Source organism: Aspergillus melleus, assembly GCF_016097325.1.
Source record: "Aspergillus melleus strain CBS 546.65 chromosome Unknown contig3, whole genome shotgun sequence".
In the NCBI taxonomy this organism is placed as follows: Eukaryota; Fungi; Ascomycota; class Eurotiomycetes; order Eurotiales; family Aspergillaceae; genus Aspergillus; species Aspergillus melleus.
Window position 1 is genome coordinate 18,676 of NW_025763372.1, and position 26,614 is coordinate 45,289.

The 26,614-nt window shown below is 53.8% G+C and overlaps 9 protein-coding genes across 9 annotated transcripts; 3 read left to right on the top strand and 6 right to left on the bottom strand.

The window, feature by feature from the left end:
• Positions 1-1,160: 1,160 nt before the first annotated feature.
• Positions 1,161-2,527, bottom strand: LDX57_005005 (uncharacterized protein; the record flags this gene model as incomplete). Its single annotated transcript, XM_046086684.1, has 2 exons — positions 1,161-1,744; positions 1,804-2,527. The coding sequence occupies 2 exons, from the start codon at positions 2,525-2,527 to the stop codon at positions 1,161-1,163; spliced, it is 1,308 nt and encodes a 435-aa protein (XP_045942649.1).
• A 1,326-nt stretch (positions 2,528-3,853) lies between these two features.
• On the bottom strand, positions 3,854-4,621 carry LDX57_005006 (uncharacterized protein; the record flags this gene model as incomplete). Its single annotated transcript, XM_046086685.1, has 1 exon — positions 3,854-4,621. The coding sequence occupies one exon, from the start codon at positions 4,619-4,621 to the stop codon at positions 3,854-3,856; it is 768 nt and encodes a 255-aa protein (XP_045942650.1).
• Positions 4,622-6,591: 1,970 nt separating this feature from the next.
• On the top strand, positions 6,592-7,343 carry LDX57_005007 (uncharacterized protein; the record flags this gene model as incomplete). The annotated part of the gene is made up of 2 exons (XM_046086686.1): positions 6,592-7,230; positions 7,287-7,343. 2 exons carry the CDS (start codon positions 6,592-6,594, stop codon positions 7,341-7,343), a joined length of 696 nt encoding a protein of 231 aa, XP_045942651.1.
• Positions 7,344-7,718: 375 nt separating this feature from the next.
• Positions 7,719-9,755, bottom strand: dbp9 (ATP-dependent DNA/RNA helicase; the record flags this gene model as incomplete). The annotated part of the gene is made up of 4 exons (XM_046086687.1): positions 7,719-8,796; positions 8,866-9,344; positions 9,416-9,492; positions 9,551-9,755. 4 exons carry the CDS (start codon positions 9,753-9,755, stop codon positions 7,719-7,721), a joined length of 1,839 nt encoding a protein of 612 aa, XP_045942652.1.
• A 600-nt stretch (positions 9,756-10,355) lies between these two features.
• On the bottom strand, positions 10,356-11,981 carry LDX57_005009 (uncharacterized protein; the record flags this gene model as incomplete). Its single annotated transcript, XM_046086688.1, has 8 exons — positions 10,356-10,662; positions 10,735-10,898; positions 10,964-11,010; positions 11,068-11,155; positions 11,215-11,494; positions 11,576-11,746; positions 11,801-11,876; positions 11,930-11,981. 8 exons carry the CDS (start codon positions 11,979-11,981, stop codon positions 10,356-10,358), a joined length of 1,185 nt encoding a protein of 394 aa, XP_045942653.1.
• Positions 11,982-13,159: 1,178 nt separating this feature from the next.
• On the top strand, positions 13,160-14,764 carry LDX57_005010 (uncharacterized protein; the record flags this gene model as incomplete). Its single annotated transcript, XM_046086689.1, has 1 exon — positions 13,160-14,764. One exon carries the CDS (start codon positions 13,160-13,162, stop codon positions 14,762-14,764), a length of 1,605 nt encoding a protein of 534 aa, XP_045942654.1.
• A 661-nt stretch (positions 14,765-15,425) lies between these two features.
• On the bottom strand, positions 15,426-16,583 carry LDX57_005011 (uncharacterized protein; the record flags this gene model as incomplete). The annotated part of the gene is made up of 1 exon (XM_046086690.1): positions 15,426-16,583. The coding sequence occupies one exon, from the start codon at positions 16,581-16,583 to the stop codon at positions 15,426-15,428; it is 1,158 nt and encodes a 385-aa protein (XP_045942655.1).
• Positions 16,584-21,386: 4,803 nt separating this feature from the next.
• Positions 21,387-23,374, top strand: LDX57_005012 (uncharacterized protein; the record flags this gene model as incomplete). Its single annotated transcript, XM_046086691.1, has 1 exon — positions 21,387-23,374. Exon 1 carries the CDS (start codon positions 21,458-21,460, stop codon positions 23,372-23,374), a length of 1,917 nt encoding a protein of 638 aa, XP_045942656.1. The 5' UTR covers positions 21,387-21,457.
• Positions 23,375-24,306: 932 nt separating this feature from the next.
• On the bottom strand, positions 24,307-26,594 carry LDX57_005013 (putative ABC transporter; the record flags this gene model as incomplete). Its single annotated transcript, XM_046086692.1, has 8 exons — positions 24,307-24,549; positions 24,614-24,891; positions 24,956-25,109; positions 25,175-25,254; positions 25,311-25,746; positions 25,801-26,059; positions 26,115-26,355; positions 26,414-26,594. 8 exons carry the CDS (start codon positions 26,592-26,594, stop codon positions 24,307-24,309), a joined length of 1,872 nt encoding a protein of 623 aa, XP_045942657.1.
• Positions 26,595-26,614: the final 20 nt, after the last annotated feature.

Genomic DNA, 26,614 nt, shown 5'->3' on the forward strand with positions numbered 1-26,614 from the left:
ATAACGCCAAATGCTGTCCGTTTAGCCATATACCGATCTGGGCACACAAGGTACTACCGCCCCTGCGGGCCTGAAGCATCAGAATGGCCAACTTGTCTTTCAGGCGATCTTGCTCAGTATATACAAGCCTTGTCTCCGAGAGATCTGAATGAGGAAATGTTTCCACCACTGCAAGACGGCATGCAGCCCTCCAGCATCAGTTGGTCTGTGTGACATCTCCTCAATATTATGGTCACCGAGACCGGTAACCAGAAGCCGAAACTCATGGTCTTCCGTCGGAACAGCTGTCAGAATTTGATTGGCATCTGATACATGTCAACCTCAGCGTGCCACCATGCTGTCCTGCCACCCATAGCGGTTTACTCGAACGAGCCGCTGCTCCAGTCAGTGACTCAAATCACACCTCAACTTGGATTCGCTCTGCTCGACTCGGTACGTTGCTATTCTAAATGCGCTTTAGTAGGGCACAATTACCCTCCACCTACAATTTGCCACTTTGCTCCCTAGTGGGCCTTTCTCGGCGCATTCAGTCCCCAGCCCGGTTCCCTGCACCACACCATTGTCCAGGATTAGAAAGTGTTAGAGCGTATCTACTTTTTGAAACATATGAACGGGTATTGAACTCTACACGTACCATGAGCGAAGTGCGAAGAAAGGAGGTTGCGAGTTTGGTCGATCCTTGATTAGCACCGCAGCAGATCCTACCAGTAGCGCCTCGTGTGAGGTTGGTCACCACACTGGCCGCGTACCGAGAAACATCTTCGCGCGGATTCCCATCTTCGCCACGAGACCGACGTACAGTACCTGAGGCTGACAAGGATGTATGATTCGGTTCAAATGGTCGCTTGAGTCACTAGCGTTTCATCAGCTTAGGTTTCTTTTCACTCTCTTCTGCCTTTCCTTTTCTCCTGTTTTAGAGCAGAATGAGACGCCATGCCCTCGGCGAGGTGCATGAGCTGGACAACATTGGACCATAAAGGAATCAACGGCCGATCATATTGGTAGTAAGGTCAGTTCGCATCGTTCAGATTCATTACGCTATATATTGCCTATTTCAACTGTAATTCAGTGAACTGGAAGATTGAAATGAATGGTAAAAAAACAGGAGAGCCCGGGGGGGGCACGTTTGATCAAAGCCGCCGTTGTGATGGGTATCGGTTCTATAGGGGCTCCCGGAAGGCATCGTGTTCCTGGCTCAAAGACGTGGGATCATTCAATTCGTAGGCAAAGTTCCATAGATCCGTAATACCTTGTTTGGGCTTTGTATTGTTCCAATCCGCTTCCTTAGAACTCTTCCGCCCTACATGCTGCAGGACGCTCGGGGTGATCGCATATCGAATCTCGTTATTGGCATTAGCAAAGTCTTCCGTGAGCATGTCAACATACCCGGCCTTCTTCTCCTCGTAGAGATGGATGAGATCGGGTACTCGCGATTGCGGGAACACAAAGCCTTGTGAGCAGCATCCAAATCGAGACATCTCATGCACTCCCGGTGAGATGGGGCGCATGGTCACTCTTCCGGCAGCAAAGTAGAGTCCGATAAGCAGCGGGGTGCATACGAAGCTGAGAAGCAAGATCGTATCGTCGGGAAGCATTGGGCGTGTTCTAGGCTGGTAGCGACGCATTCCCAGTAGGGCGCAAATGACGAAGCCGACGGTGACGATGGAGCCGAAGAGGTAGGCCGGCCATTCCTCGGAATTCCAGCCGAGTAGTTGTTCGGTGTAGAAGAGACGCAGGTAGAGCCCTGATCGTGTTAGCCTTCATGTTCCGTGGCCTTGGTAGGTAGGCCTTCGCTAGACTCACACTTAGACGCGCCCTTGTCGAGCGTCATTTGATCTGCCGCATCGACGGCGAGCAGCGTCCGATGGAACCATCCATCCAGAGCTAGAACATCATCTTCCACCATAGCGACGATGGAAGTATTGGCCGCCTGGCATGCCTTAAGCAAATACGTGTAGTCAAACAAGGCCTTTTCTCGAGCGAAGAACTTGGCCGAATCTGTCTCGAGGTCGTGAATGTGGTCGATGTCAACATCCGTTTCGTTGTACAGCAGGACTTGATCGGCCACGTTGTGGAGCCATGGCTCGGAATATGCAGGATGTTCCGATGCATTGGTATGTGCGATGAAAAGAATCAAATGCATGTTTGCGCGCTCGGCCTCGCTCAAACCTTCCAGCATTGAGCCCACTGAGCCCCTGAGGTACTGAGCGCCTTTTCGAGCAATCGAGGCGACGCCCAGACACATGCGAGGGTTTTCTGAAGCCCTCCATTGCGTGTAAGCGGCGCCCAGGTTGGCATCTTCGATGTAGCGATCAGCCTGCTGGAATCGCACCGTCGAATAGGCGGGCAGGTACCCGGTAGAAGGGTCGAAGAAAGCCGATGTTGGGTCACGGAAAGTGTGCCATCGGGTAAGCAGGATAAGGAAAGAGTAGACCAGTGCAAAGGTCAACAGCATGCGACGAGCATATGAATGGGAAGGGACGAGGACAGTCCCCGGGTTGGGCAGGCGCCCTTTAGACCACAACATGGCCAACAAGGTATGGATGAAGTCCACCAAAGAGGGAGATGACTAAACCGGGGAAGACGGATTGAGAAAAAGATGCGATCAAAAGCCCCTTCAACCAGAGCGTAACGAGATTTAGTCAACAAAAGCAGCGCATTTCATCGTCCACGTGCGGCAGAAAATACTGGCACAAAAGTTGGTGACGCAGTTGCAAGCTGTCTGGAGATGGGGTTCGTTCGCTGATTCAAGGCACGTTTGCAAAATGCGGTTCCAAAGAGTTAGTTAAGAAGGGAAAGGCTAGGGAGGGAGAGAGGTGGCCGATTATAACAGTGATCGTCCTGCCCCGTAGAAGGGTCTGTCAAGCACTGCCTATTTCGGGACCGACGCTCCCCACACGACATCATGGTGGGCGGGCCATAGCGTTCAGACCTTGACCTGGATGATTGAGCCCCGATGCTGCGTCTCGTGTCGACGGGGTACCACGTGCAACCAAGCGAATGAGAAGTCCTCCGCCTGGATATTTGTTGGGAGAGCGCCGAGTCAGCGATGCTACCATAACCTCAAGGGCGGATGTAAGCGACAGAGAAGGGAAGAAAAAACAAGACCGCAGGAAGGGCTTACGTACCAAGACGGACAGGTGAGCCCTGGAGTGGACGATCAGGGCCTTATTGGGCGACAGGGCCAGGGTACTGGGGGCCACTTGAGGGGGGCCAAATAAGCTAAAGTGGGCCGAGGAAGTGGATGCTTTCGCCAGTCATCGGTCGAGAACTGGAGATGAAGGACTCCTTGGCGGAACAAGGAGTCTCGATAGATTCGTAGGGCGAGGAGCCAAGAAGGTTGAAAGGGCTACCGAAGTACACACTGCAGGAGAGGCATCGCAGGGGGATAAACGGCCGAATAAATAGGATGGAGTAGAAGAAGGAAGAATGTAGACTTGAAACATGCCGAATCCGCAGCCCCAAAGGCGACGCGCAAGAGCCGGCGTCACGTGGGGAGCCCGTGCCTGGCCGGGCGACGGTGGATTCCTGAGGCATGTTGTGCCTGGCGTGTTTTTTTGTGCACATAACGCCCGGTTATGAAGTCCGTGGCAGGCATAGCCTGGCCTCTTCCCCGGTCAGCACTTAATATGTACTTATATTGTGTTGCCCCCTCCTCAGGTCTGATTGCAATTTACTCATTCCTTGCTTGTTTTGCCGCTCCCTCAACGGCGTGTCCTATTGCTACTGCCGTGGAAGTGCCATCTGTGCATCCTGACGTCGGTGGGTGCGATTAGGGTATCATATTTCTATGCGGATACATCGTTCAAGTATGCTAAACAATCTCTATAACGCCCGAACTCCCTGGTCCCGATCAGCGACACTCCGCAGCAAGGCTTTTGGCGCGAGGCACGTTGATCCCCGAGGTTCTGCCCTGGGCCATCTCGCCTACGATCATCCACGGACTCAGATGACAGGCCTGCTGCCGTGAATCCCACGTCCAAGCCAGACAGAAGCTTGAGCGACCTTGGCAGATCCGGCGGCAGTTGCCGGCCGAGATCACATCGCTGATGCTGATCGTGTGCCCATCCAAGCGTCCCACGTAATCCCAATTTGCATGTCCGGTCACCAGAACGGGCGAATTGAAGGACGGCGCACGATACAGATCCCATAGGTCAATCCACAGAACGGGCTCGGCGAAGCGTTGAAACGTCTCTCCAACGCTGAGCATGTCCGATCCAGCTGCCAATCCGTGGAAGGAGGCAATCGGGGCGCAGAATCGCTCCGCCGAGATTTTCGTGACAGGGGGTTGCTCTCCGTTGAAGAAAATGGAATGCCGTTCGTCGAGGTAGATTCCAATCTTGATCAACACTGTAGCGACAAGCTTGTCGCCCCATTTTTCTTCGAGCGCCTCCATATGCGCGGCCCACACGGCGGCGGGATTGGCGAAGAGGGTGCGCATGGTCGCTTGAGAAAGGATCAGGGATGATCCTCCGTGCGCGAAACGGGCTTTGTAGTCTCCTACCGCGTTTCCGACGTAGTAAGGCACGGTCGGGTCCAAGTGCTCGAGCACACGCTGCACCGATGGCTGCACAAGATAGGTATCGTCGTCCGCCACAACGTACCACTTCTTGTCTGGCATTCGCTGATAGCATAGCTCCAGGCCAGCGATGAACTATCGACGGTTAGTTCCCTGGATGAAACACCACAATCACCAGTCCGGTGGAAAGCGAGAGCAGAAAGCAAAAGTTTACAGTAAGATAACATAACAGGCAGCCATACCTTCAAAGCATCGAGTTCCCATCCGAAAGACCTCGAGAGGTCACGCGCGCTCTCGTCATCTCCGCTGGCGATGGCTGCGGTCAGATTCGAATACTTCAAAAGCCGGGGATGCACCAAATGAGCGGGCAGCGATCCGTTCTGCAGCATTTGGGCGACGACGTCGTGCACCGGAACTGGGTGGCCATGATAGTCATAGGGGCGTCCCGGCGGCGTGGAAAAATCTCCGACGAGCAACAGGTTGTCAAACTCCGCCGCCTCGTGCGCTTGCAGCCACGGCGCGATGCGATCTTTGGTCCCATAGCCGGACTTGATCACCAGGGCGACCTCGTCGCGTAGGCTTACCGGGAAGGCGACATTCTTCTCGGTGAGCCACCAGCGGTTCGGGAATGGCGTGGGTAGAGCGGCGGCAACAGCGTTCAGGTTGAAGCGGACGGACAGCCGCAAGGCATGGTCATAGGGAAGGAGGGAGTACAGCACGAACAGAATGAGTGGGGCTAGGATAAGCATCCGCCAGCGCCGAAGGGGCATACATTGCCGCCCTTTTTTCATGTTTGCATTGTACGAGGACTCTTAAAGGTTCTCGCGCGTGCCGACAAGGGGAAAAAAAGGTTGGCTTTGTTGTGCTTAATAAGGGAGAGAAATGGCTTGGCAGTTCCCCCCACTTGGATCTTCGCTTTCCACCTGAACGGGGGAGTTCACAATAAGGAAAACTTGGTTCCGGGAGGTTAAAGGGGCTCCCGCCAACTATCGGGCTCGAGGTTTCGGTCGGGTTGCCCTCGCCAGGCGGTGCGTTGTACAGCCGCAAGTTACACTTCATTTACAGGATTACCACCCTGCAGCTTGGCGATGGCTTCCGGAGGGAAACCGACACCGGACTACTGAGTAGTCTGTACTGATGTGTAGGTCAGGTCGTAGCCCTACCTATATTGCCAGATCCCTGAGATCCCACGAACGTCGTTTATCATCTTGAATGGGTCGCCCGCCACCTCTACTACAGGTGCAAATTGCAGAGTCAACAATTATCCGGAATCGGAAGCGGCTCCCAGGCGAGTCGGAAGTGGCGCCGGGGATTGACCCTAAGCCATCCCGGGACTAGCGCCGTCGAGGCTGGCCTTGCTTTTCTCTCTCCTCTTTCCCCCTTCCCAGTAGGAAGATACGATCGGAGTAGATCTACTCTGTAGAATATAGATACCGAGTTTCTCCTCTGTGCTTCGTGCCTGGCAAGATGCCAGGGTAATCTTATCTTCCCCAGGGTCATCCAGCTTTCACTCTCGAGCCAGGACTTTCCTCTCAGCTCTAGGCAGACACATTCCCTCAGGAACGCGCACATCTTAAAAAGCAACAAGGCCAGCCAGCACCAACTACTCAGAGTAGACATATTTTTAGGAACACCTCCGACACTCATCGCTTTGCACTCACTATGTGGGCCCGGCCTCTCCAAGCCATGCTGGACATGCCGGGGTGAGCCTTAGATACCAATCGTCCCGCGCCTTGGGCAATCAGCGATGAAATCATCGTGGGTCAACGGGCGTTGCGCCAATCAATCCGGCGGGAGAAATCAAGGTACCTACGTCCGTAGACACCGACTGACACCGAGCAGGAGGCATTTGTTTACATCCTATCCTCCTTCCAGTCCAACAAGCTAATGACCGATTGACTTAGCCCCGTCTCTAGAACCTCGCCCCCTCTCCGGCCGTTTATAAGCACGCCACTTCTCTCTCCCCCGCAGTCTCTCGCGGTTCAACGGTGCTTATCATCTGCTGTCCCGATTCCCCTGCTTCCCCAGACCACATCACGCCACATTCTTCGCAGAGTGAAGAGGGAAGAGTCATGTCCACGACCACTACTACGACGAAACTCCGCCGTAACTCACGCATCCGGCGCGCCTTGAAAGCGCCCGACCGGCCTGTCGCCATCCGGAGGGAATACATCACCGACCGCAAGACTACCCTCGTGCTCAGACCCGTGGGCGACTCCAGTTCCGAGATCTCCTACAGCATCGCCGACCTCGACGGGATCCCCCAGTTCACCGTCACCGGTCGCAAGTTCAGCAATCGGCCCTGCCGAGAGTTCCGCGACGCCTCCGGACTTCCGCTCTTCGAGCTCCATCGCAAGATTTCCTTTCGGCAGGCGTGGAACGTCTGCCTGCCCGGGAGCAAGAAGGCAACCATTGCCAGCGCCGTGCCCCGGAGGTCCTTTTCGGCCACCCAGTTCGGAAACTTTGATCTCGCGTTCGAGAACTTCGCCGCCTTCGAGTGCAAGGGCGCTGAGGATAAGAAGGTCAACTTGGAGATCGAGAAGCACGGGAATGTCTTGAAGACCTTTGACGTCGTGGACGGGGATCGCAAGATTGCTGAGATCCGAGAGAGTATTCCGCACAATCGGACCCTGGCTTTAATGCCGGAGTCGAGAAGAGGCTGGCGACCCATCATGGATATTGATATCATGCCAGAGGTAGACATTTCACTGGTGAGTAGCTCGTCCGTCCCTGCGAGTCCAAATGTCCTAACGTTGTCCCATCACAGGCGACGGTCATTGCGGTCATTGCGTCGGACTATTGTTTTAGCGCCAACTACTGTTAGCCTGACTGAGGAACGAAGATTGGGCCTACTTCAGGGTGGCCTGTTAATGAAACATGATGATATGATGCCTAATGACCGGCTGCCATTTTGACCTCCTAGATCGGAGGCTTCGCATATATCCAATGAATCACCGTCTTTTCGACCTTATGCTTTACTCTACCTAATACGAGGGCCGCAGTTAGTAGTAGTCATGTTAAGCGGGCTAGTGTCGGGCTACAATCGAGGCTGTACTTTCAAGAACCGGCCAGTCAGGTCACCCGGAGCTAGACGTGGAAGTTGGGATAGAATGCCATCGAAAATATCTACAAGATTGACCTAGGACTGAAGGGTAGCTCGATACAAAACATTAGGAACGCCTTTATCCAATCAATAAATTCACTTTTTCCCGCGGTTGAACGTCTTCAGCGGGTCCACCCTCTTCTTCACGCCGGCGTAATTCCGGCCCTTGTTGCCTTTGCCCTTGCCCCGATTTTTCTCCCTGGCGTTGCGGATCCGGTTGTCGCTGGTTTTCTTGAACGACACGTAGCCCACGTTCTCACTCGAAATTCCCTTTCGACCCTTGGAAGGCATCAGGTAATCAGGGATATGCTTCAAGTGTGGCTGCACGCGAGCGGAGCGCACTTCGTCGTCGTGGCGCAGCTGGCGCAGCTCTTCGGGGTTCTCCTCAAAATGGCGCTTCAGCTTCTCGCTCTTGATCAGCTCCTGGCGGATCTCCCGCGCACGAGCTTCCTGCACCGCGAGACGGGTGATGGCGCGCAGTGCGTCGGTCATACGGTATCTAAATGCATCCACCTGGGACATTTCGAAGTGGTACGGTTTTACCTCGTGCCCGAGTTTGGCCTGCCGCTTCACAATCTTAGCTAGAACGGTCTCGTCGTGCTTTGCGGACGAAATGCTCGTGGGCTTGTGTTTGCCGTACTGATCCGAGGGAACCACGAACGACAGGGCCATGCCCGCTTTGCCGGCTCTTCCGGTACGGCCAATGCGGTGGGTGTATGATTTGGAAGTGGTGGGAAGATCGAAGTTCAGCACACATGCGACGTTTTGAAAATCAATTCCTCGGGAGATGCCGTAGTCCTTCTCTTTGCCGGTCAACTTCTTGCGCTTGTCAGAACGGGACTTGGTAGTCTCCTCTTCGTCCTCGTCACTGGAGCCCGCCGCCTCGTCCCCTTCCTTGGCTTTCTTTGAAGACTTTCGGACTCCCATGACCTCCTGCTCGTCGGCGGCGATGATAATGTCGTAAACACCCTTGTTGAATTCTTGAACGACGTGTATCCGAGAGTTGATGGGTAGCTCTGAGTTGAGCACGCAACTCTTCAGGCCGAACTGCTCGAGGAAGAGTTTGAGACGATAGCAACGGTCCACATCTCCAACAAACATGATCACCTTGCCCTTGATCAACTGCAACTTGAAGATGACGTATGTAAGAAGGAACTTTTCGTCTTCCGCACATCTAACACGGAAGATTAGCCATCAGTCACAAGACCCCCAGTCCACTTAAGATTCCGGGTGATTCACTCACTTAACGACAAATTGGCTAACACCGGCACCTTGATCGTCCTTGTCCTCCAGCTTCAGGACCACGGGGCTTCGACAGAACAAGCCCTTTAGAGTGTCCACCTCCGAGGTCAGCGTAGCACTCATCAGGAATGTCTGCACCCCGCGAGGGACCGCTTTGGCCAGACTGTTAATATCCTCATCGTATCCGTACGAAAGTACCAGGTCTGCCTCATCTATCACAAGGTGTGTCAGGCTTTCGAGGGAGAGCGCGGAGTTGCCGAGGTTGGCGATAATGCGAGACGGCGTCGAGACCACCAGATCCGGGTAGTCGGCCAGCATCGTACGTTGGACCGCATCCGACACCTTTTGCGTCAGATTTACGGACCGAACATCTCTTCCGCAGAACGCAGCGAACGAGGCAATGACTTTCTGGACTTGGTCCGCCAGCTCTCGTGTAGGGACGAGGATGAGACCGGTGGTGGCTTTGAGAGACGGATCGGCCTAGCAAGTAAACATGAGTTATCCAACCGCAACAATAGATGTGAACATGGACGCGACAGAGAAGCACGAACCGTCTTTTTCTGAAGAATGGTCTGCAGGATCGGAAGCACGTAGGCCGCAGTCTTACCGGAGCCCGTCTTTGCGCGAGCTGTTTTCGTTAGCTTTACCGGTTCCCGGTCACGACGTCCAGGTAGTCTGTCACATACCCAGAATATCCTTCCCTTCGAGAGCCAGAGGGATTGCCTTGGCCTGAACCAGCGTCGGTTTGGTGAATTTCTCTTTGATCAGGGCTTGGCGCAGTCGGGGATCCAGATTGAGACTTTCAAAGTCGGCGTCGGGCAAATCCTTGGTTTTCTTCTCCTCGACCGCTTCCGGGGAGGGAACATCGTTGGCATCAAGCTTCCGCTTCATGATTGATGGTCGAAAGGGAATGGGGAGGAGTGCGTGGGTGATTTAGAGGAGCTGGAGAGTTTGACGCCGCTAGAAAGTTTTCCTCCGGGTCTGAAAATCTGTCGGGCGGTGAAGACTTTCCGCGGCAGTATTTGGGGCGGCTCCACCGAGCGGTTCTTATCGGCTTATCTACGGGGGCGGCTGCCTGAGGAATCAGGAACATAACTACGGTATCCCCATGTAGGGAAGGTAGTTATAAACAAGCGGAGATTGTTCCTAAGACTCATTCATCGTATAGAATAATGAAAACGCATGTTGGCAAACAAGAGCTCAAGCGACCAAGCGCAAAAAAGGAACAAGAGCGCAAGTAACCAATAGTAACATAGGTAGAACGCTGCAGACAGATATCCGGGGGTCGTTTATAAATATATGTATGCATCAGAAGACCAAGACAACTAACCGGTTTGCCTTGAGAAACGTATGGTGGGTTAACGAAACGTCAGGAAGGCTCAAGTGCCAGAAATCCAAGACAAAGATCATAAACGAAGTGAGAATCAAACACAATATCGTTGGACCAGAAAGCACACGACGGTCTGTCGGAAACTGTAGGCCAATTTCACATCATGACATGGCATTGAATTCGCGTGTCGCATAGTTCTGGAAGCGCGGCATTGATCGCTCGGTGATTTTACCAACTGGTAACACTTTCACATTGTGTTCGACCGTATAAATCTTTCCAAAATTCAACCGGGACATATGATCCAGTTTCTGATCGGGCGAAGCCGGGTGGACCTCCAACGGATCCTTCGTCATATGAGGCTCGCCGGGCCCAAGCTGGGGCTCGGTGCCTTGCATATGAATAATGGCATGCTTGGATGGGTCCACTCCTGTTTTCGCGACACCCTTGCGACTGTATGTGCTCACGGGGCTATGGTAAAGATGATTAGCATACCACGACGCCGATATACCGATACCCGACAAAAATATCTGAGCGACTCACAAGCACCAAGCGCACTGATCCAATGCCTTCACGACTACCATGCGCCGGATCCCGCTGTGAACCGGCTCGTTGAATCGGCCTATATACACGGGGCCTTCGCTTATATAGCTTTGCGTACCTCGGCCGCTCGAGCCCTCATTTTCGTGCCAAAGAATCGCAAAAACCTAGGCAGACAGTGAGCCAGGTATTACAGTACAAACAGACAGTGGTTTGCAATAGAGACACCTACCCGTCCGACCCTAAAGAAACTCTTGGGGTTCTTTTGCACCGTGTAGCCTAGACACTGTCAGGGTAACTTTGTTCTAAACCAAGACCGAGGCAGCGAGCACGTACGCGGATCCAGTGTAGTGTTATGGGTACTGCTGGTTCCCGAGATCACATTCTGGGACAGATTGCTCCCCGGGGATATGGGTTGAACGGACTGGATCAAGCCATTTCATTAGAGGTATCTTTGACCGTGGGATGACCCGAGCGACCTACATGAGAGATTCCCGCAGCATGACCGTGAAGGCCGGGGGTAGAGGTGATCGGCCATTGGGCCCCGGTTGGACTTGTCGTCAAGCTCCCCATGCAATCCGTGATATCATCGCTCCCCGGTGGCCGCGAGAAAGGAGGAGAATGATATCCATGACCAGTCCCCGGGGCGGTATTGGAAACCGGCTGCTGTGCGTATGAGTTTGGAAGTTCGCCGGGATAGCCAGACTGACCGGGGCCAGTAAGCTGATTGGACCTGAGAGTATAGTTCCCCTGGTCATGGCTCCTGTAAGATTGATATACGAATCAGTGCGAGGCCTTTCTGGGTAAAGCTTGGATAGCAATCTTGCGCATCTTTTTGACATACAAGGAAGCGGATCGGGGCGGCGACTGATGTAGAGAAGACGGCGTTAGATTGCGCGGCTGGTTGGAGTAAGGGGAGACGTTGTGCTGATAGATAGCCCTGGACCGGTCTCCGTAGGCCGTCGAACTACCTCCGTACGACGATCCTGGCGCTGTATGCGACCGAGGGACTAGGCTTGGAGGAGGTAAGCAAATAAGAGGGCCGCAACGAAGGGATTCTGTGTCCTACCTGGTCGGATCTGTTGCGCCAGATGCCACGAAGCTTGCATCGTTGCCCGTTCTGCGCGGGTCACCTTGTTGGGTTCCTAGAGTCGTCAGTGCCTCTCGTTAGGTAGCTGTCGGGATGGGATTCCCTTACCGGACATGCGACGGGTCACCCGCTGGCTATTGACGTTGTAGTTGGCGCTCATGATGGCGGCATTTCCTCTGCCTCATCCAGCGTTGTTGGGTCGTCGCATGGTCGGGGTCTGTCCCGTTGAACTGGGAGGAGGGATTCTTAAAGCCGGACCGACGTGGACGAGCGAGTCCGCCATCTCTTGCCTGCGCTTTGGAGGGGGGAGAGGATGAGGCTCTTCTGCTCTTATCCACCTCGTCATTTCCCTCGTTGGTTTGTGTTGTCGAACGCTGACTCGCAGATGGTCCACGCAGCTGACGCTCGGCCCAACCGCCATCCGGGTACGAGGGTCGGCTCGACGATGGCTTGATTGCTGATCCCTGTCGGATTTGCCCCTCTCGAACGAGCATCGCACGAAGAAAGGGGGGTGGAGGAGTGGCCAGTCAGACGGTCACTTTCTCGTTTTCTGGCTTCCCCGACCATCCATCACGCTCTCCACCCTGTCGAATTGGTTGGTCCAACAAGTCCGGCGTTTAGATTAGTCCAAGGCAGGCTTTCCCCGACCGGATCAGCAGGAATGGATCTTGAACCGACTGTTACTCCGACAGTCCATCTGTCCATGTGAAATGAGGACAAGGAGAGACGTTACACAGAAAGGTGATTCTCCAGCCTGAGCCCAAAGTACTGTACCTATCAGACCCGTCCATGCGACGTGTCAAGCCCCGAAGGATGGAGAGAGGAAGAAAGAAAGAAAGAAAGGAAGAAAGATTAAGCCCTCTGTCTCCCACGCTGTCGAGTTCCTCAAAGGTCTAATTTGGTTTATCAATGAATTAAGAACGGAAGATAACTGCCGATGTCCAGTGCGACTAACAGACGTCTCCAGCCTGTCATCCACCCTTTCTTTTTCTTTTTCTTTCTCTTTTCCCCATTTCCTCTCCCTCGTCTTCTCAGGACTGATCTCGTCAGCGCACCTCAGCAACGTTGGCATACGCCAGAGTAACTCCGCGCGTTGGGCTGCTCGACCGTGGCTTCCCCCCGCGATGGGCATCGCGTGGAAAGATGCTGAGGTTTGGGGAAATGGCTTTCAAGGCCCTGGATCCGAGGAACTGGACCAGGTCCTCTCCACAACAACGGGTAATTTTATTGTTATTGTTTGTTGATACCATATGCCTCATGCTTACCCCTTTCCCCCGTCCGCGTCGCCCATTCCCCGGGGAATTGATCCCTTCTGATGCTTACATTTCTCCCACGACGATGTGTCAGGGGAAGACAGCCGATGAATTGATTGATCCGCCTGACATGGAGAAACTGGACAATGGCAGCGCGACGACGTCGCCGTACCTTCCACTGCCGTCCCCCGACATTCTCGCCGACCTAGACCTGGGCCTGGGAATGTGCGGGATAGCGTCCAGTCCTCCAACCACCATAAGAGGTTCGTCGTCCGGTGTCCAGGCGACCGAGGTCCAGGAAGCTGTTGCGCATCCCAGTCTCAACCGGTCGAATCAATTGCCGTCGTCGGATGCGTGCCATCCTGGTCACAGTAAGGATGTCAGTGCCGACCCCCCATCCCCAGAGCATTCTAAGCGTCCGCAGACTCGGATTGATGACATTCTCTCCTCTTTCCTGGGCGATTCAAGCGAAGCCTTAGATTCGGCGCGCCTTGTCAAATTGGTTCTTGCCAACCAACATCTGATTGAAGAGCAACAGACCGTCTCGGCGAAGCGGTCGCAAGTACGCGAGCTCCGACAAGCCCTGAAATACAAACGGGAGGAGGAATCAATTCTACGGACGGCCTTGATGAAGAAACTCAACGCTCTGTTTGCCCAGCAGGACCTTTCTAAGTCTCTGGTCCAAGATTACGAAGTCTTGCAGCTGACCACCGAGGCGTACGTACAGCTGGAATACAGTTACCACGACGCTGAAGACGAGCTGGAGCAACAAGAATACAGGCTTGGCAAGTCCATGAAAAGGTTCGCTAGCCTATCATACAAGAGCCCAATGCGCACCTCCCTGGACTCTATCAAACATACCTTGGAAGATGCTTCTCCCGACGACAGTGATGGCGCTTCCTCTATGGCCACTACCGCCCAGAACCACCCTCAGAGTATGGTCGATTATCTCTCGCGTATGGGGGATGTTCGTCTACTTCACGAACATCTCATGGATCTGGACTCTCAATGGCTCGCCATCATGGATAAACATAAACAGCGGAGCCCCCTTCATCTGCCTCTTGATGACGAATCTTTGGAATTTCTCCGCACCTACGACGAAGAAAGGAGGAAGATGTGGTACGAGCTCAGTCATGCACAGTTGGACGTCAATCAACTTCGCTCCATCTGCGAGGAAAATGGTCTGTTAACCGACGATCGCACGGAAAGCTTGGGGTTCCTGTACCCCTTAGACTCCGAAAGTTCCGCCAGGCTAAGCGATGATCCTCTCAAGCTCTCCGTCGATGAAGGCTCCTCTTTCTTCTTCGAACCTCAGACAGCGGCCCAGCTCCATCCTACCATGTTTATCAACAAGTGGCTTCTACACCAACTCCGCAGCTCATCCGTTGAAATTCACCGGCTGAAATCGCGTCCCGAACTCCAACCCCTATGGGACCGAGGCTTCGACGACACCAGCATCAGTCGCTGGGCTCTTAGGGAGTGGTTCAGTGACGATGCGGGCCTCTCCTCACGACCTCCCAGTACTCTCCCACTGAATGAAGAACAAATCCCGACCACCGAGTCCGTCTTATCCCCAGAGAAGAAAAGCAAACCGGTATTTTCAAAAAGCCGCTCCGTACCGCTTCTTCGCAAAGTCTCAGTCGCTCACAAGCTTCGACATTCGTATTCCACGTCGTTTCGCAATCGCTGATAAAACCTAGTATTTCACGGCGTCTTAGGTTCGAACGAGCGCAGCATTCCATTGCATTGCATTGTTGCATCAGGTCTTTTCTGGGTTGTCGCTTTTTTTCCTCTAAAGTTAACTGTTTTGGACTCACGTATTCTTTTCTGCACTATACCTAGACTGGCTTGGCGCATTATTGTTAGCTTCTTCTCATTGATCCTGTTGCAACTTTGATATGTTAAATCCCTGGGAACGAAGAGCAAGACTGCCTATCCATACTCCGGAACACATGGCTTTGGGGTGTGGTTACTAAATTGCTGTAAGCATATCCTTAAACCCATGCTTCTCCTCATAGTCTAAGCCTCAGTATCGCACGTTCCACTCTAAATTGTTAGAGAATTGAAGAACCGATGTCGGAAAGATCCTATCATTGTCGTTAAGCTATGAAGTCCTAATACATGAGGGTGGATAACATCATGGCACTAAGAAAGAAGAAAGAAAGAAAACCAAGGCCAATTCGTTCATTGCATCCCATTATCCATCCCGGGTCGTAAGTCAGTGTCCGTTATCATACTCCGTTGAGCAATTTAATGTTCCATCCTATCCCAGCCGTTCCGTTTGTAGTTTCCGTGTATTATTTACATTCTCGAAGTGGCCTTCTAGGCGTATTGTTGCATTCTCTGTCGGTTTAGGAATACCGAGTCTCGTCGCCGTCGCTGTCACTAAGACTGTCTCGGCGACGACCGCGACCGCCGTTTCGACGATAGCCCTTGCTCAGTCCGGGAATCGGGTGATGGTAGCTTTTCGTGCCAGAATCTTCCGTCTCGACGTTCGAATACTGGTATTCCGAGCGGGACGGCGCCGACGAGAAGTCCAGCGGCTCGGTGTAGTGGCCCGGCATCGATCGTCGCTCGCGTTTACGCGGGCTGCTCTGGCGCGACGACGAGGTTGGAGGAGGCTGGTGCCGGCGGTCCCGACGACGGTTGTGGCGGCGCGTGGACGGGTCGCGGAGTCGACGGTCTTCGGTGGGCGGCTGGGAGAGCGCTTCCTCGGTGCCCGGGGTGAACGAGAAGTCCCGACGGCTGGGTTTCTGGCGGCTCGGCTCGTAGGCGTAGTCGCGCACTTGACTCATCTCGCTCTGCTGGTAGTGGCTGGGCGGGTTGGACAGGTCGTAGTCACTGCCATGGTAGGTGCCTTCGGCGTCGCGGTTGATGCCGCCCACTCGCGCGGGCTTTTCCTTTCGGTACGCCAGCACGTCCTCGTCCGCTTCGCCCTCCCAGTTCTCATCTTTGTGCCGCCGTAGGAGCTTCTGCTTGGCGGTCTCACGGAACCTGCGCTTCTTCTTGGGCTGGTCCTTCTCGGTAATCGTGGTTGCCGTGTCGGTGTATCCCATCCCGCTTTCAGTAGCGGTGTATCCATCGTCACTGTAGCCTTTGCCAACGATACTGCCGCCTCCTAGCTTGGTACTCTTGGTTGCATTACTGAGGGTTTGTCCGTCGGGTCCTTTGCGTCGTAGCACGGTGGACTTGTACTCCTCCCAGTCGCCCTGCCGCCATTGGAAACCCCCATTTTTGGCCCAGAAAAAGAACCAGATGCCGGCAATGACAAACGCGGCTCCCAGAATGGCAAACAGAGCGAACAGTCCTTGCATATTGATGTGGTTGGGGTCGACGGTGCCTTGGCCGGGAGCATAGTGGTCGTTCGAATCGTCTCGGGCGGCGAAGGTGTGTAGATGCTCTGATCCTGAGGCGGCGACGGGCTGGATATTGCCCACGACATCATTGTCATCGAGAACGGGTCTCTCAGGAATGTCGGGGAAATTCCCGACTCGCTTGATGGCGGGCATCGTTGGAGAATCGTCGTTCTAGAGCTGTCAAGAGCATGCAGCTCGAGACGAAACTCTGAGCAGAGATTAGTGATTGAATGCGGGGATTGACATTCCATGTCGTGACAGAATGTGGGATGGGTGACTTACCTCTTCAAGTAGCTGGCAGCAATGCGAATCTTGGTATGTGTGATCCACTCGACCGGACTATAGAGATGGTCGATAAGCGGACGGGGCAGGAGGTCTAAATTGTGAACTGTGAGTTGCAATGTCGGTCAATCCTGAATAACGTCAAGTCCAGACTGAGGCAAACCGCAAAGAAGTTGGAAATTGAGTCGAGCAGGACCAGGTTGCCGCCCGAAAATGTGGTGGTTGGAGGAAATGGAGAGGCTGGGGATGGGATGACGCCGTTGTTTGGGCGGCCTGCGTTGCCAGGCAACTCGCTGAGTCAGCGCTATCTTATCGGCCGTCATGCTCAGGCTGCATGTTTCTGCCTCGATCGCCTCGGATATTGAAAATTATGCAGATCGGATTAAAGATAGCATTGAAGACATTTTATGGAGAGTAGTCCGTAACTTGGTCGAATACAGCGGTGGTTGTGGTGTGCACTACAAGTCTTGTAGCTTGGGCTCTGAACTATAAGCTCTCGTCATGATTCACCTATATCTTCCCGGATTGGATTCCCTACGCTTTTTCGCAACGACTCTCACACAATTAGCATTCAAGGACGACCATGATAACCCAGAAAAGTGCTAAATAATCTTCCCAGTCAAACCAAGTCCCTTGGTATCAGTAATTACAGGATCCCTTAGAATTTGCACTCTCCGGATGCCAGAGCGGATGCCAGTACTGATTGAATAGAAGTCGGTGCGCAATCGCATTCAATACCAATCAATCAGGACTCGGTTACGATTCTAAAGCAATCCCTTTACAGCGGTCTTAGAAGCTAGACTATGTTCAGAGTGTGGACACATTTTCACCTCCAGCTGCAGTAATCTTCGCTCCGGCAGTCTCCGCGGCCGTTATAGATTGGGCAGGAAAGCGAACACGACGATGACTCGCCATCCGCTGACGCGAATCGATCCCAGAAACAGCGGCATCTGGACAAAAGTTTGTTTGGATCCAGACACCAAAAGAATTGAGTGGCTAGCGGCTCAATCTTCAGGACCTCTCTCCTCATGTCACACGCTGACTAGTACGACAGAACAGCACTAGATATCAGTTCCAATCAAAGGCTGTGACTGGTTTCATGTGACAGGATGAGATAGACACAAGATAAGGCACATGTCTTTCATGGCTGAGGGGCAATGGGCGGGGGGAAAGCCTGACACAAAGCATCGCGAACTGCGTTGTCCATTTCCCCGGGACAAAACCCGTCTTGCTCCGTGGACCGGGGGTCCTGGTAGGAAATCAGGCGTCCACGACTAGCCGACACCGGGCAGCGCAGGACGGCAAAATGCAAAAGACCAAAAGAGTCAAGTATGACGAGTCTAAGTGGTCAAGGTGATTCGGCGTGGCTCCAGGCTTTCCCGTGTCTATAGCGACATCGATGTAGATTCATCGTTTGATATATTCTTGGCCAAACAGGGAACATGGCCACCGATTGACATATCGGTGACCTCAATTTATCCGGCAGTTTGCTGCAACGGCGACAGTCAGCGTTAGGGCTTATGAGGTCATCGGAGCCGGTGTGACTGGTTGGGTGGTGCGTAACTGCATGGACGTGATTCTGATCTGCACGGAGCAGGAGACTTAGCTTGATCCCCTTGTATCAAAGTGGGGACAGTCCGGACGCAACGGACTGCATGGCGAAATGCATAGTTTACTCCGGAGTACAGCGACAGTCTTCTAGCATTCAGCACCAGGAGTGCGACAAGTTGGGGTTGCCAATGACTGGAATTCCTGGACAGGAAAACGCTGTCAGACCCGGAGACCGAGACATCCAACTTAGGTATGAATGCAAAGCCACCAAGACCAAGAGAAGGCACGCTAAAAATAGGGAGGTTGGTTTCAATTGCGAGCAAACTTAAATGCAAGTCTAAAGGATCAATGCATGTTTCGGCCTAACGGTTGGCCTTGGGACTCGACGAGAGAGGACGGATTCTAGTCTTCTACGGTATCCATCGATCTTTCGACCCATGCCGCCGGATAGATGGAGACCTGGTAGATGATAGATATACTCCGCTCCAGCTGAGAATGCCGTGCAGGTCGGCTGAATTGCAAGAAATTACAGGCCGTTAGCGGCACCAGCCTCCTTCACGCAGGCCTGGATGGCGCGAGCCATTGTTATTAGGATTGAGATCACAGGGGATCCTACTCCGTACGGAGTACTGCCAGGGCATTAACCATCCCATCATATGACTCATTTCCCGAATGGCGATAGACTGCTCGATTCCCCCGGTTTCCATCGTGGTCCATGACCCTGCTCGTCAGTGCCCGACGGCATCAATAACGAGAGACACGGAGCAGATGAAGGGCCGCCCTTCCTCCACAATCCACAATACGAATGCCGTCCCTCGTCACGAAGACGAGCATCCCCTGGCAGCGCGGCTCGGATGGATGAATCACGACGCATCCCCAGCAGATGTCCGGCATAGCCGACTTGCGCATCCCGGCCAGAGGGACGAGGATGCAATCTAATCAGCCATGGGGGGAAGGCTGGTCGGGTGTGAATTTTCTAGCGTGCTTCGATTGGATTTTCTACGCCGTTCATTCACCGGCGCTCCACAGGCGGCGTCCCAGAGGATCCGGTCTGTCGCGATAGCATCAGGAAGCTAGACCGGGAGGGTAAGTGGGGTGTCAAGTTTATTCAATTTTAGGAAAATTGTTATAATCTGTTTAGAAAATTTGTTCCCCGAGGAACAATTCGGGTTGACACTGGACCAAGACAAGGTGAGGTGAGGTTCGTGGTGATAAGAGTTGGTGCGACTACGGAGAGCCCACCTGGTGGTAGTTAAATAGTAGAAGTTGATATCTGCCGACTTCTCCGTCCTGTACCTAGATCTTTAGCATTTCACCCGACAAACAGGGAAGATGATCGATTAAAAAATGCGAGAAAAAAAAATCAAATTAAAAAAAAAAAAAAAAAAAAAAAAAAAAAAAAAAAAACAAAACTGCCCCTCCAGTTGCGAGATTTTTCTCTGCAGGGCCGAGTGGAGGCCGTGATTGGGCCGCAACGGCAGCCAGAAGAGCATCCCTTGCGCACGTTTGGGCCGCCACTTTTCCCCCCTTTCGTCCCTCTTCGGTGGAGGACGATCCTGATCTCTGTTTGAGGTCCCTCGTTTGTATACCACAGAGTGCGGTGGAAAGAGGCCCCAGTTGGGTAGAAGAAGTCATCTAAGATGAAGACCTTTAGGGTTATCTTAATAGAGATGCGGGTGGAGTCGCCGTTCCACGGTTGAGCCCGTTCCCAACCGGAGTTGGCATCACGAAGTATATCAGATGTCGACGTTCAGAAGAAAACTGGGATGATCAGGGGAGAAAGAGGAGGAACGGAAAGAAGGCGAGAGAAAGAAAGAGTGAGGGATCTCGGGGGAAATCCAGCGTTATCACAGGAAATAAATTGCCAAAGATAAAAATCGAAAGCCGCGACGAGAGAATTTAGCGGGCGATCAGGCATCGGCTTCCAGAGATTCATCCAGGGAGGGGCTTGGAAGTAGTATTGATTGAGTTCTCCTTCCGGTTTTGACGGTTTAATTCCGATGGATTCTCTCCGGTAAAAAGAATAAAAGAGAGAGCAGAGAGAGAGAGAAAAGGAAAAAGACAAAAGTGCTCCTCCGTCCCTTTTTCTTGCCCCTCGGAAGTTGATCTCTTCTCCTCCTCCTTCTTCCTCCTTTTTCTCTCTTCTCTCTTCTTCCATCGCATCTCTGATCTGACATTTATCTACCATTCGTTCCTTTTTTTTTTCCTTTCGCCCTTTCCTAGATATCCTTTCTCCCTCCCCCCCACAGCCAACCCCACCTTCGCCGGTGCCCTTCGTCAGGCGCAAAGGGGATCGATCGTTCACCAACCATCGTCGGTTACACGCCTGGCGAACTTGCAGGTTTCTTAGTCTCTGCCCGCCTAAAAAACCCTCCAGTCATCGACTGCCAGACAGGCAAATTGCTGCAGCTCACACGCCGCTTCTCCTGTCTCTCATTCCTTTCGTCTCTCCTCTCTCCCTCTCCCTTCTCTCTTGTCTCTCTTGTCTTCTTTCGCCTTGCCCACCTCTCCTCCCCCACCCCTTCTGGGGTCTGATTTGATTTGATTTGGATTTACTCGATTTATCTTTTTTATTTCCCGCGACTCCGCCGACCCACGCGCGCTGGCCTAAACCACTCCCTGCCCTCCACTCTCCAGTCTCCAGTCTCAACCCACCGTGGCCACCACTGTTTTCGATGGAGACATTGCAGACCGTAGACGACGACTGCCACTTTGCATCCATCGTCCGTCGCTGACATACAGCGATCTAGACGCGCCGTCATCGAACTATCGCCCACTGGATCTGCACTCCGTCCGGGTTTTGGTCTCTGAGATTCTGAGTCGACCGTGGAGAGTGGGCCGAACAGCGACGGGGGGGGACGAGGGCGAACGAACCGTTCCGACAACACAATAAGAGATTTCACTCTTTTTATTTCTAAAACTGAACGGAAAACAACAGAAAAGACAAGAAGCGAAAAAGCAAAAACAGAAAAAGAAAACGAATAAAGAAAAAAAAAAAGAAAAACCCGCAGATTGTTTGACTCATCGGATGAGCAGCAGCAGTGGCTGCTGTAGTCCGGCAAGCATCGAAGCCTGTTGGACCACCACGTTTCACGTCATCCACCTTTTTTTTTTTTTTTCCTCTTTTCCCCCTCCCCCTTTGGCCTTTCCCCTCTTAGGGACCCAACCTGGGCCTTGGCCGCCCTTCAGATATCATGTCCGGCAAAGTCCCTCATGCCGCCTTTTGCGAGGAGTACGACGAAGACGCCCATGTCATTCTTCCCGGTTCTCGTCAAGTCGCCAACCTCGCCGCCAAACGCTCCAAATCCGACTTGAGATCGTCATCGGAGCCCCTGGTCGACGTTGCCAGTGATTCCGGTTATTCCAGTCGTACCGCCGCTACCGTCAACAGCACCCAATCTGGCCCGTCGGGCCGGAAAAGTCCTGTGCCTCTTAAGGTCGACACCTCGCTCAAGAGATCCGATCTCGATCGTGTTCGCTCCCATCGCAAAGAACGTCCCAGGGAACGAGTCGCTCGCCCGGCGCGGGAGGAGAAGATGCAGGTTGGTGCCTATCCGCCCGGCGTCAGCCATCATCCCCCGCCGCCTCCCATGCAGCGGTCTCCCTCGCGGTCTCGCAGCAGACGCGAGAGCGCTCATCTAAGGCACTATCCGGGGACCTGCTGGGAGTGTGATCAAGGCTTGTATCACGCCTCGACTCCCGCCGAACCGCGATCCGCCATGGACTATCCCGCCTACTACATGTCCCAGCCCTCGACCCCTTCCGTGCACGACTTCCCTCCGCCCTCGCCGCAGACGCCGCGGTACCCGCCCTCGGTCGGCTCTGACGTCCACGTCGCCTCCCACAGCAGCAGTCGATCGCACGGCCGCAGCGGTCGGTCGGACACCTACCATGCCACCAGTCGACCCATGAGTTTCCACGGCATGATGCCCGGCATGATGTATAACTCGGGCCACCTGGGGCGCCCGGACCACGGCCCGCCCTTGTCCTCGTCGGCCTACGCCAACGCTCCGCCGTATGCCTCCTCGTACTACTCGCAGCAGTCGCCCTACTTCCCCGTGCCGGATTACGCCCCGTCCGAGCACCATCACCAGGAACGGTCGCTGTCCCGCACGCGGGAGCACGCTCGCGGCCGCCGGTCGTCCACGTACGGAACCCCCGTGGTGGACTACGACCATGCCTCGGCCTACGACGAGGACGAACCCGTCGAGCACGTCCCCAGCCGCGAGTCCCGACCGCGCCTCCCCTCCCATTCGTCCCACGAGCGCGACGAGGATTACTACCGCATGCCGCCGCCACCACTCAAGCACAAGGCCACGCCCCATATCATCCAGAAGCGCCCGGATCTGCCGCGCAAATCGGCCACCACGACCGCCATCACCGCGGAGCGTCGCCCGTCACGGTCGATGGATATGTCGGAGATCCGAGATGCCTTGCCTGAATACGGCTACCGGCGCTCGTCGCGGGAGACGGTGATGCCCGAGCGCAGCCGCGGCATTCGGGACGCTCGCCGCTCCACCTCCTACCATGACAGCGCGCGTCCGGCCCGGATTGCCGTGGAGAACTCGCGCCGCCGCCGACCCACGGTCTACTACAACGATGAGGGCGGCGACGACGTCGAGGAGAAGCAGCGCGAGGCCGAGGAATACCAGGCCTCGCGGTCTGGCAAGTCGGGCCCGATGCCGCTGACGGCCGACCTGCTGCGGGCCAAGGCGTCCTCGCAGCGCGCCGAGAGCGACAGCGGCAGCCAGAAAAGCCGCTCCAACAGCAGCCGGGGCAGCGACGCCCGCACGCAGAACGGCAGCGGCGTGGGCACCAACAAGCCCGAGGATGACAACAATATCGTCATGACTATGAACGGCGTCACGATGAGCTTCACGCAGGAGTCGGTGGGTGGGAAGAGGATCAGCGTTCGGACCGGGGACACGGGTGCCGTCGAACTGAACATCGAAGGGAAGCGACCGCAAAAGTATCTGACTGGTGGATCGGACTATACCGGCAGCGTCGCCCGCCGAGAACTCGAGAGTTCTCGACGCGCTCGCACGGATCGCCGATCGGATCAGGTCAGTCGACGTTCCAGTCGGTCCACCTACAGCGGTCGGACATACTAGTCCCGGTTTCGCTTCCCATCGACGGTTTTTTAGTAGACGGCTGGCCCTTACCCTCGTCTAGTCGCTGTTGCTTGTTTCCTCTATAATATTCCCCGTCACCGCGCGTTGACCCGTGGAGAGGCACTTGTCGTTTTCGCCCAAAAGTTCATCGTTTTCCGGAAGGATTTTGGTTTGACCACGCGAAGAGAAAACCATAAAAGAAAAAGAAACAAAAAGAAGACGTGTGAAAACCAAGATCCAGATCCGCGATATACCATTGTTGTCCTTGCTTTGTGCGAGATAAAAAGTTGGAAGGTTTGCTGCTTCAAAAGATTATGTGTTTCCTTTGCGTCGATTCCACCTGGGAGGTTGTTTGGCTTACTTTCTTGTGTTTTACTTGTCGTTTCCTATGGCTTCGACGGACTGATTTCTGTTCGGGTGTTATAAAGAGAAGGGGCGGGTTCACGGTTCTAACCGATCACGTCCATCATGGCGACATGATTGTACGATTCTGATGACCTGCAATGACGATGTTATGTTTTATGTTTTTATCTTGATGTTGACGTTGTTGACGTTGGTGTTGACGCCGATGCGCCTGTTCATGTCCATTGATTGATGTCTATCTGTCTGGCTGTCTCCTGTCTCATGTCGGTTCAAGCATGCGTTTGTATAAACTTTCGTCTGGATGACATGACCACTTGTTTCTTTCGTGCGTTTGGTTTTGTTGTCAGCTGGAAGAAATGAGTAGTTGACAGAGGAAAAGGTATACCCATTTGATTTAGCAATGTACTGTCTTTCTTGCCTTCTTTTCCCCCGTTCTGTCTTCGCTCCCTGCAAAATGACCAGGTACTGAGTGGTTTGGCTGTAACACCCTGCGCATTGATGAATCAATTTAGAGCCCTTTAGTATATACAGTGCCATGGGCAGGGCCGGTCCGATCTCTGAATAGTGAGTCAGGTCTTCCGCACAACCAACGCCAGGTACCCGAATAGCCTGTACACCGCAATGATGCCAATCAAGATGCCCACCCATTTTCCCGTTCGCCCCGTCGCATACCCATACTGGCTCAGCACCCCCTTGCCTTGTATCAGACACTGGCCTGCCAGTTCCGTCTGGTACATGCAATTGCAGCCCGGGCCGCAGGTATACGTTCTGTCCGAAAATTCATTGACCATCATACCTTGGAAGACGTACGCCTGTTACCGTGTCAACAAAGGCCGTGCGATAACGCGCTCGGATGCTCGATAGGGAACCGCTTACCTGGTAGTCGATGTAATGAAACACATACTTCCAAAACGGATTGAGGATCGTCGGAGAGACCAGGAACCCGCCCACGCTCATCCACAGCCCGTTGGCGAACGCGACCAGGGCTAACGAGATGACGAAGTTCGGGAAGATAGAGGTCACAAGTACCACCAGCGACTCGGCGGCCACCAGGTCCAGAAAAAGCCACATAACCCAAGTGAAGAAGGCGGTTGCCGTGGGCTGGAAGTTGGAGAGGAAGTAACTGACTACCGAGAAAAGGATAGCAATTAGGACTGGATGGGAGGGATTAGCATTCGCGGGAATTTGTGGGTCTGGGATGAACAAGCAAAGACGAACATAGAAATGGAAGACCGATGATGAAGTTCGAAACCAGGAAAGGGAGCGCTCCGTATAGCCCGTTTGCCCGTTCTTTGACGAAGGTGGAGCGGTCCTCCAGGAAAGAAGGGACGTAGGCCACGGCCATGAAGCTCATGAAGGCGGATCCGAAGAACTGATGTCCGTAGTTAGCCAGCGAGTCTGATTGGGAACTGCTAAATCCCTCGGGGCTTGAAGTACAATTGCATTGATGAATGGCTGGATGTATTCCTGCGAGGTGTGTAGACGCAGCCATACGGTGCCCATCATTATAGCCAGTCCTGGGTGATGTCAGCATCTCTTCCGTCGGTGGATAAGAATAGCAACCAAGACATACCTAGATACATCACAATGCGGATTCCGTATGCCACCACATCGCGATAACTTTTGATGAACAGTCGGTGCAGGAGAGACATCGTGACAAGGAAGATATTGGGTCGGCCGATCTCGTCCATGAAGACCTTTCCACTACCCTTTGTTTCCATGCCCTCGATCTGCTGTGCTAGGGCTGTACATGCGGGAGACTGTATCCAGGCCGATTTTATAGCGTCGAGTTGTCCTTGGTCACCCGTGAAGTCGGAACTGACGATGTCGAGTAGGAATTCGGCCGGATTTGTATTCGACGGGATCGGGAGCCCGATAGAATCGAAGTGCGACGAAACGGTGGATACGGGTCCAAAGTAACAGGTCTGTCCGCCAGAGAGAAGCAGAAGCTTATCGAAAAGTTGGAAGGTGGTGCTGGATGGCTGATGAATACTTGCGATAATGATGAGCTAGTCATGTCAGTCATATCCATCGCATACTCTGGGCAAGGGGTGCGGTCCTACATTGTTCTCGACAGCCAGCTTCTTCACGTACGAGATGACCTCAAAGCTGGCAGTGGAGTCTAGTCCACTTGTCGGCTCGTCCAGAAACAGGACCTTGGGACACGTTATAAGCTGACTGGCGACACTGACCCGTCGTTTCTGGCCACCACTGATCCCCTTGCGGATCGGCGTTCCCACCAGGGTCGACGCTTGGCCTTGGATACCGAAAGACCTTAGGAGGGTCTGGATACGCTCTTTGCGCTGCGACTTCGATACAGATCTATTTCGCCGTCAGCAGCCTGTCCGCATACGCAGCGGTCTCTGATGTGACATACCCAGGCAGAGACAAGTCGGCCGCGAATTTCAACGTCTCATATACCGTCAAAGACCCGATCAGGGCGTCTTCCTGTTCCACGTATGAGGTGATCCGTCCGAATGTCTCAGTGTCTGGCTTGATTCCGTTGACATGGCAGTCGCCGGTGGTTTTTGCGCCAGACGAAGCCGCGCGGCGGGCAAGGACGTTGAGAAGGGTCGTTTTACCGCAGCCCGAGGGGCCCATCAGAGCTACCAGCTCCCCTGCGATCGGTTAGAATCTGAGGAGATTACGGAGATAATGGTATGAAGGGCGATTTACCTTGCTGTACCAGACCACTGCTTCCGTCGATGAGATTTCGCGGCTGCTTCGTTCGACGGTCCTTGACGGTAACGGTGAGGTCAGTCCACGAGAAAGTCTGCACTGCATGGTTCATGAGGAACTGGTGCTCATTTCGCTCAAGATCGGGGCTATGTAGCCCGCTGAACTCGCGGGTTTTCATCGTTAGCAGTAAACCCGGTC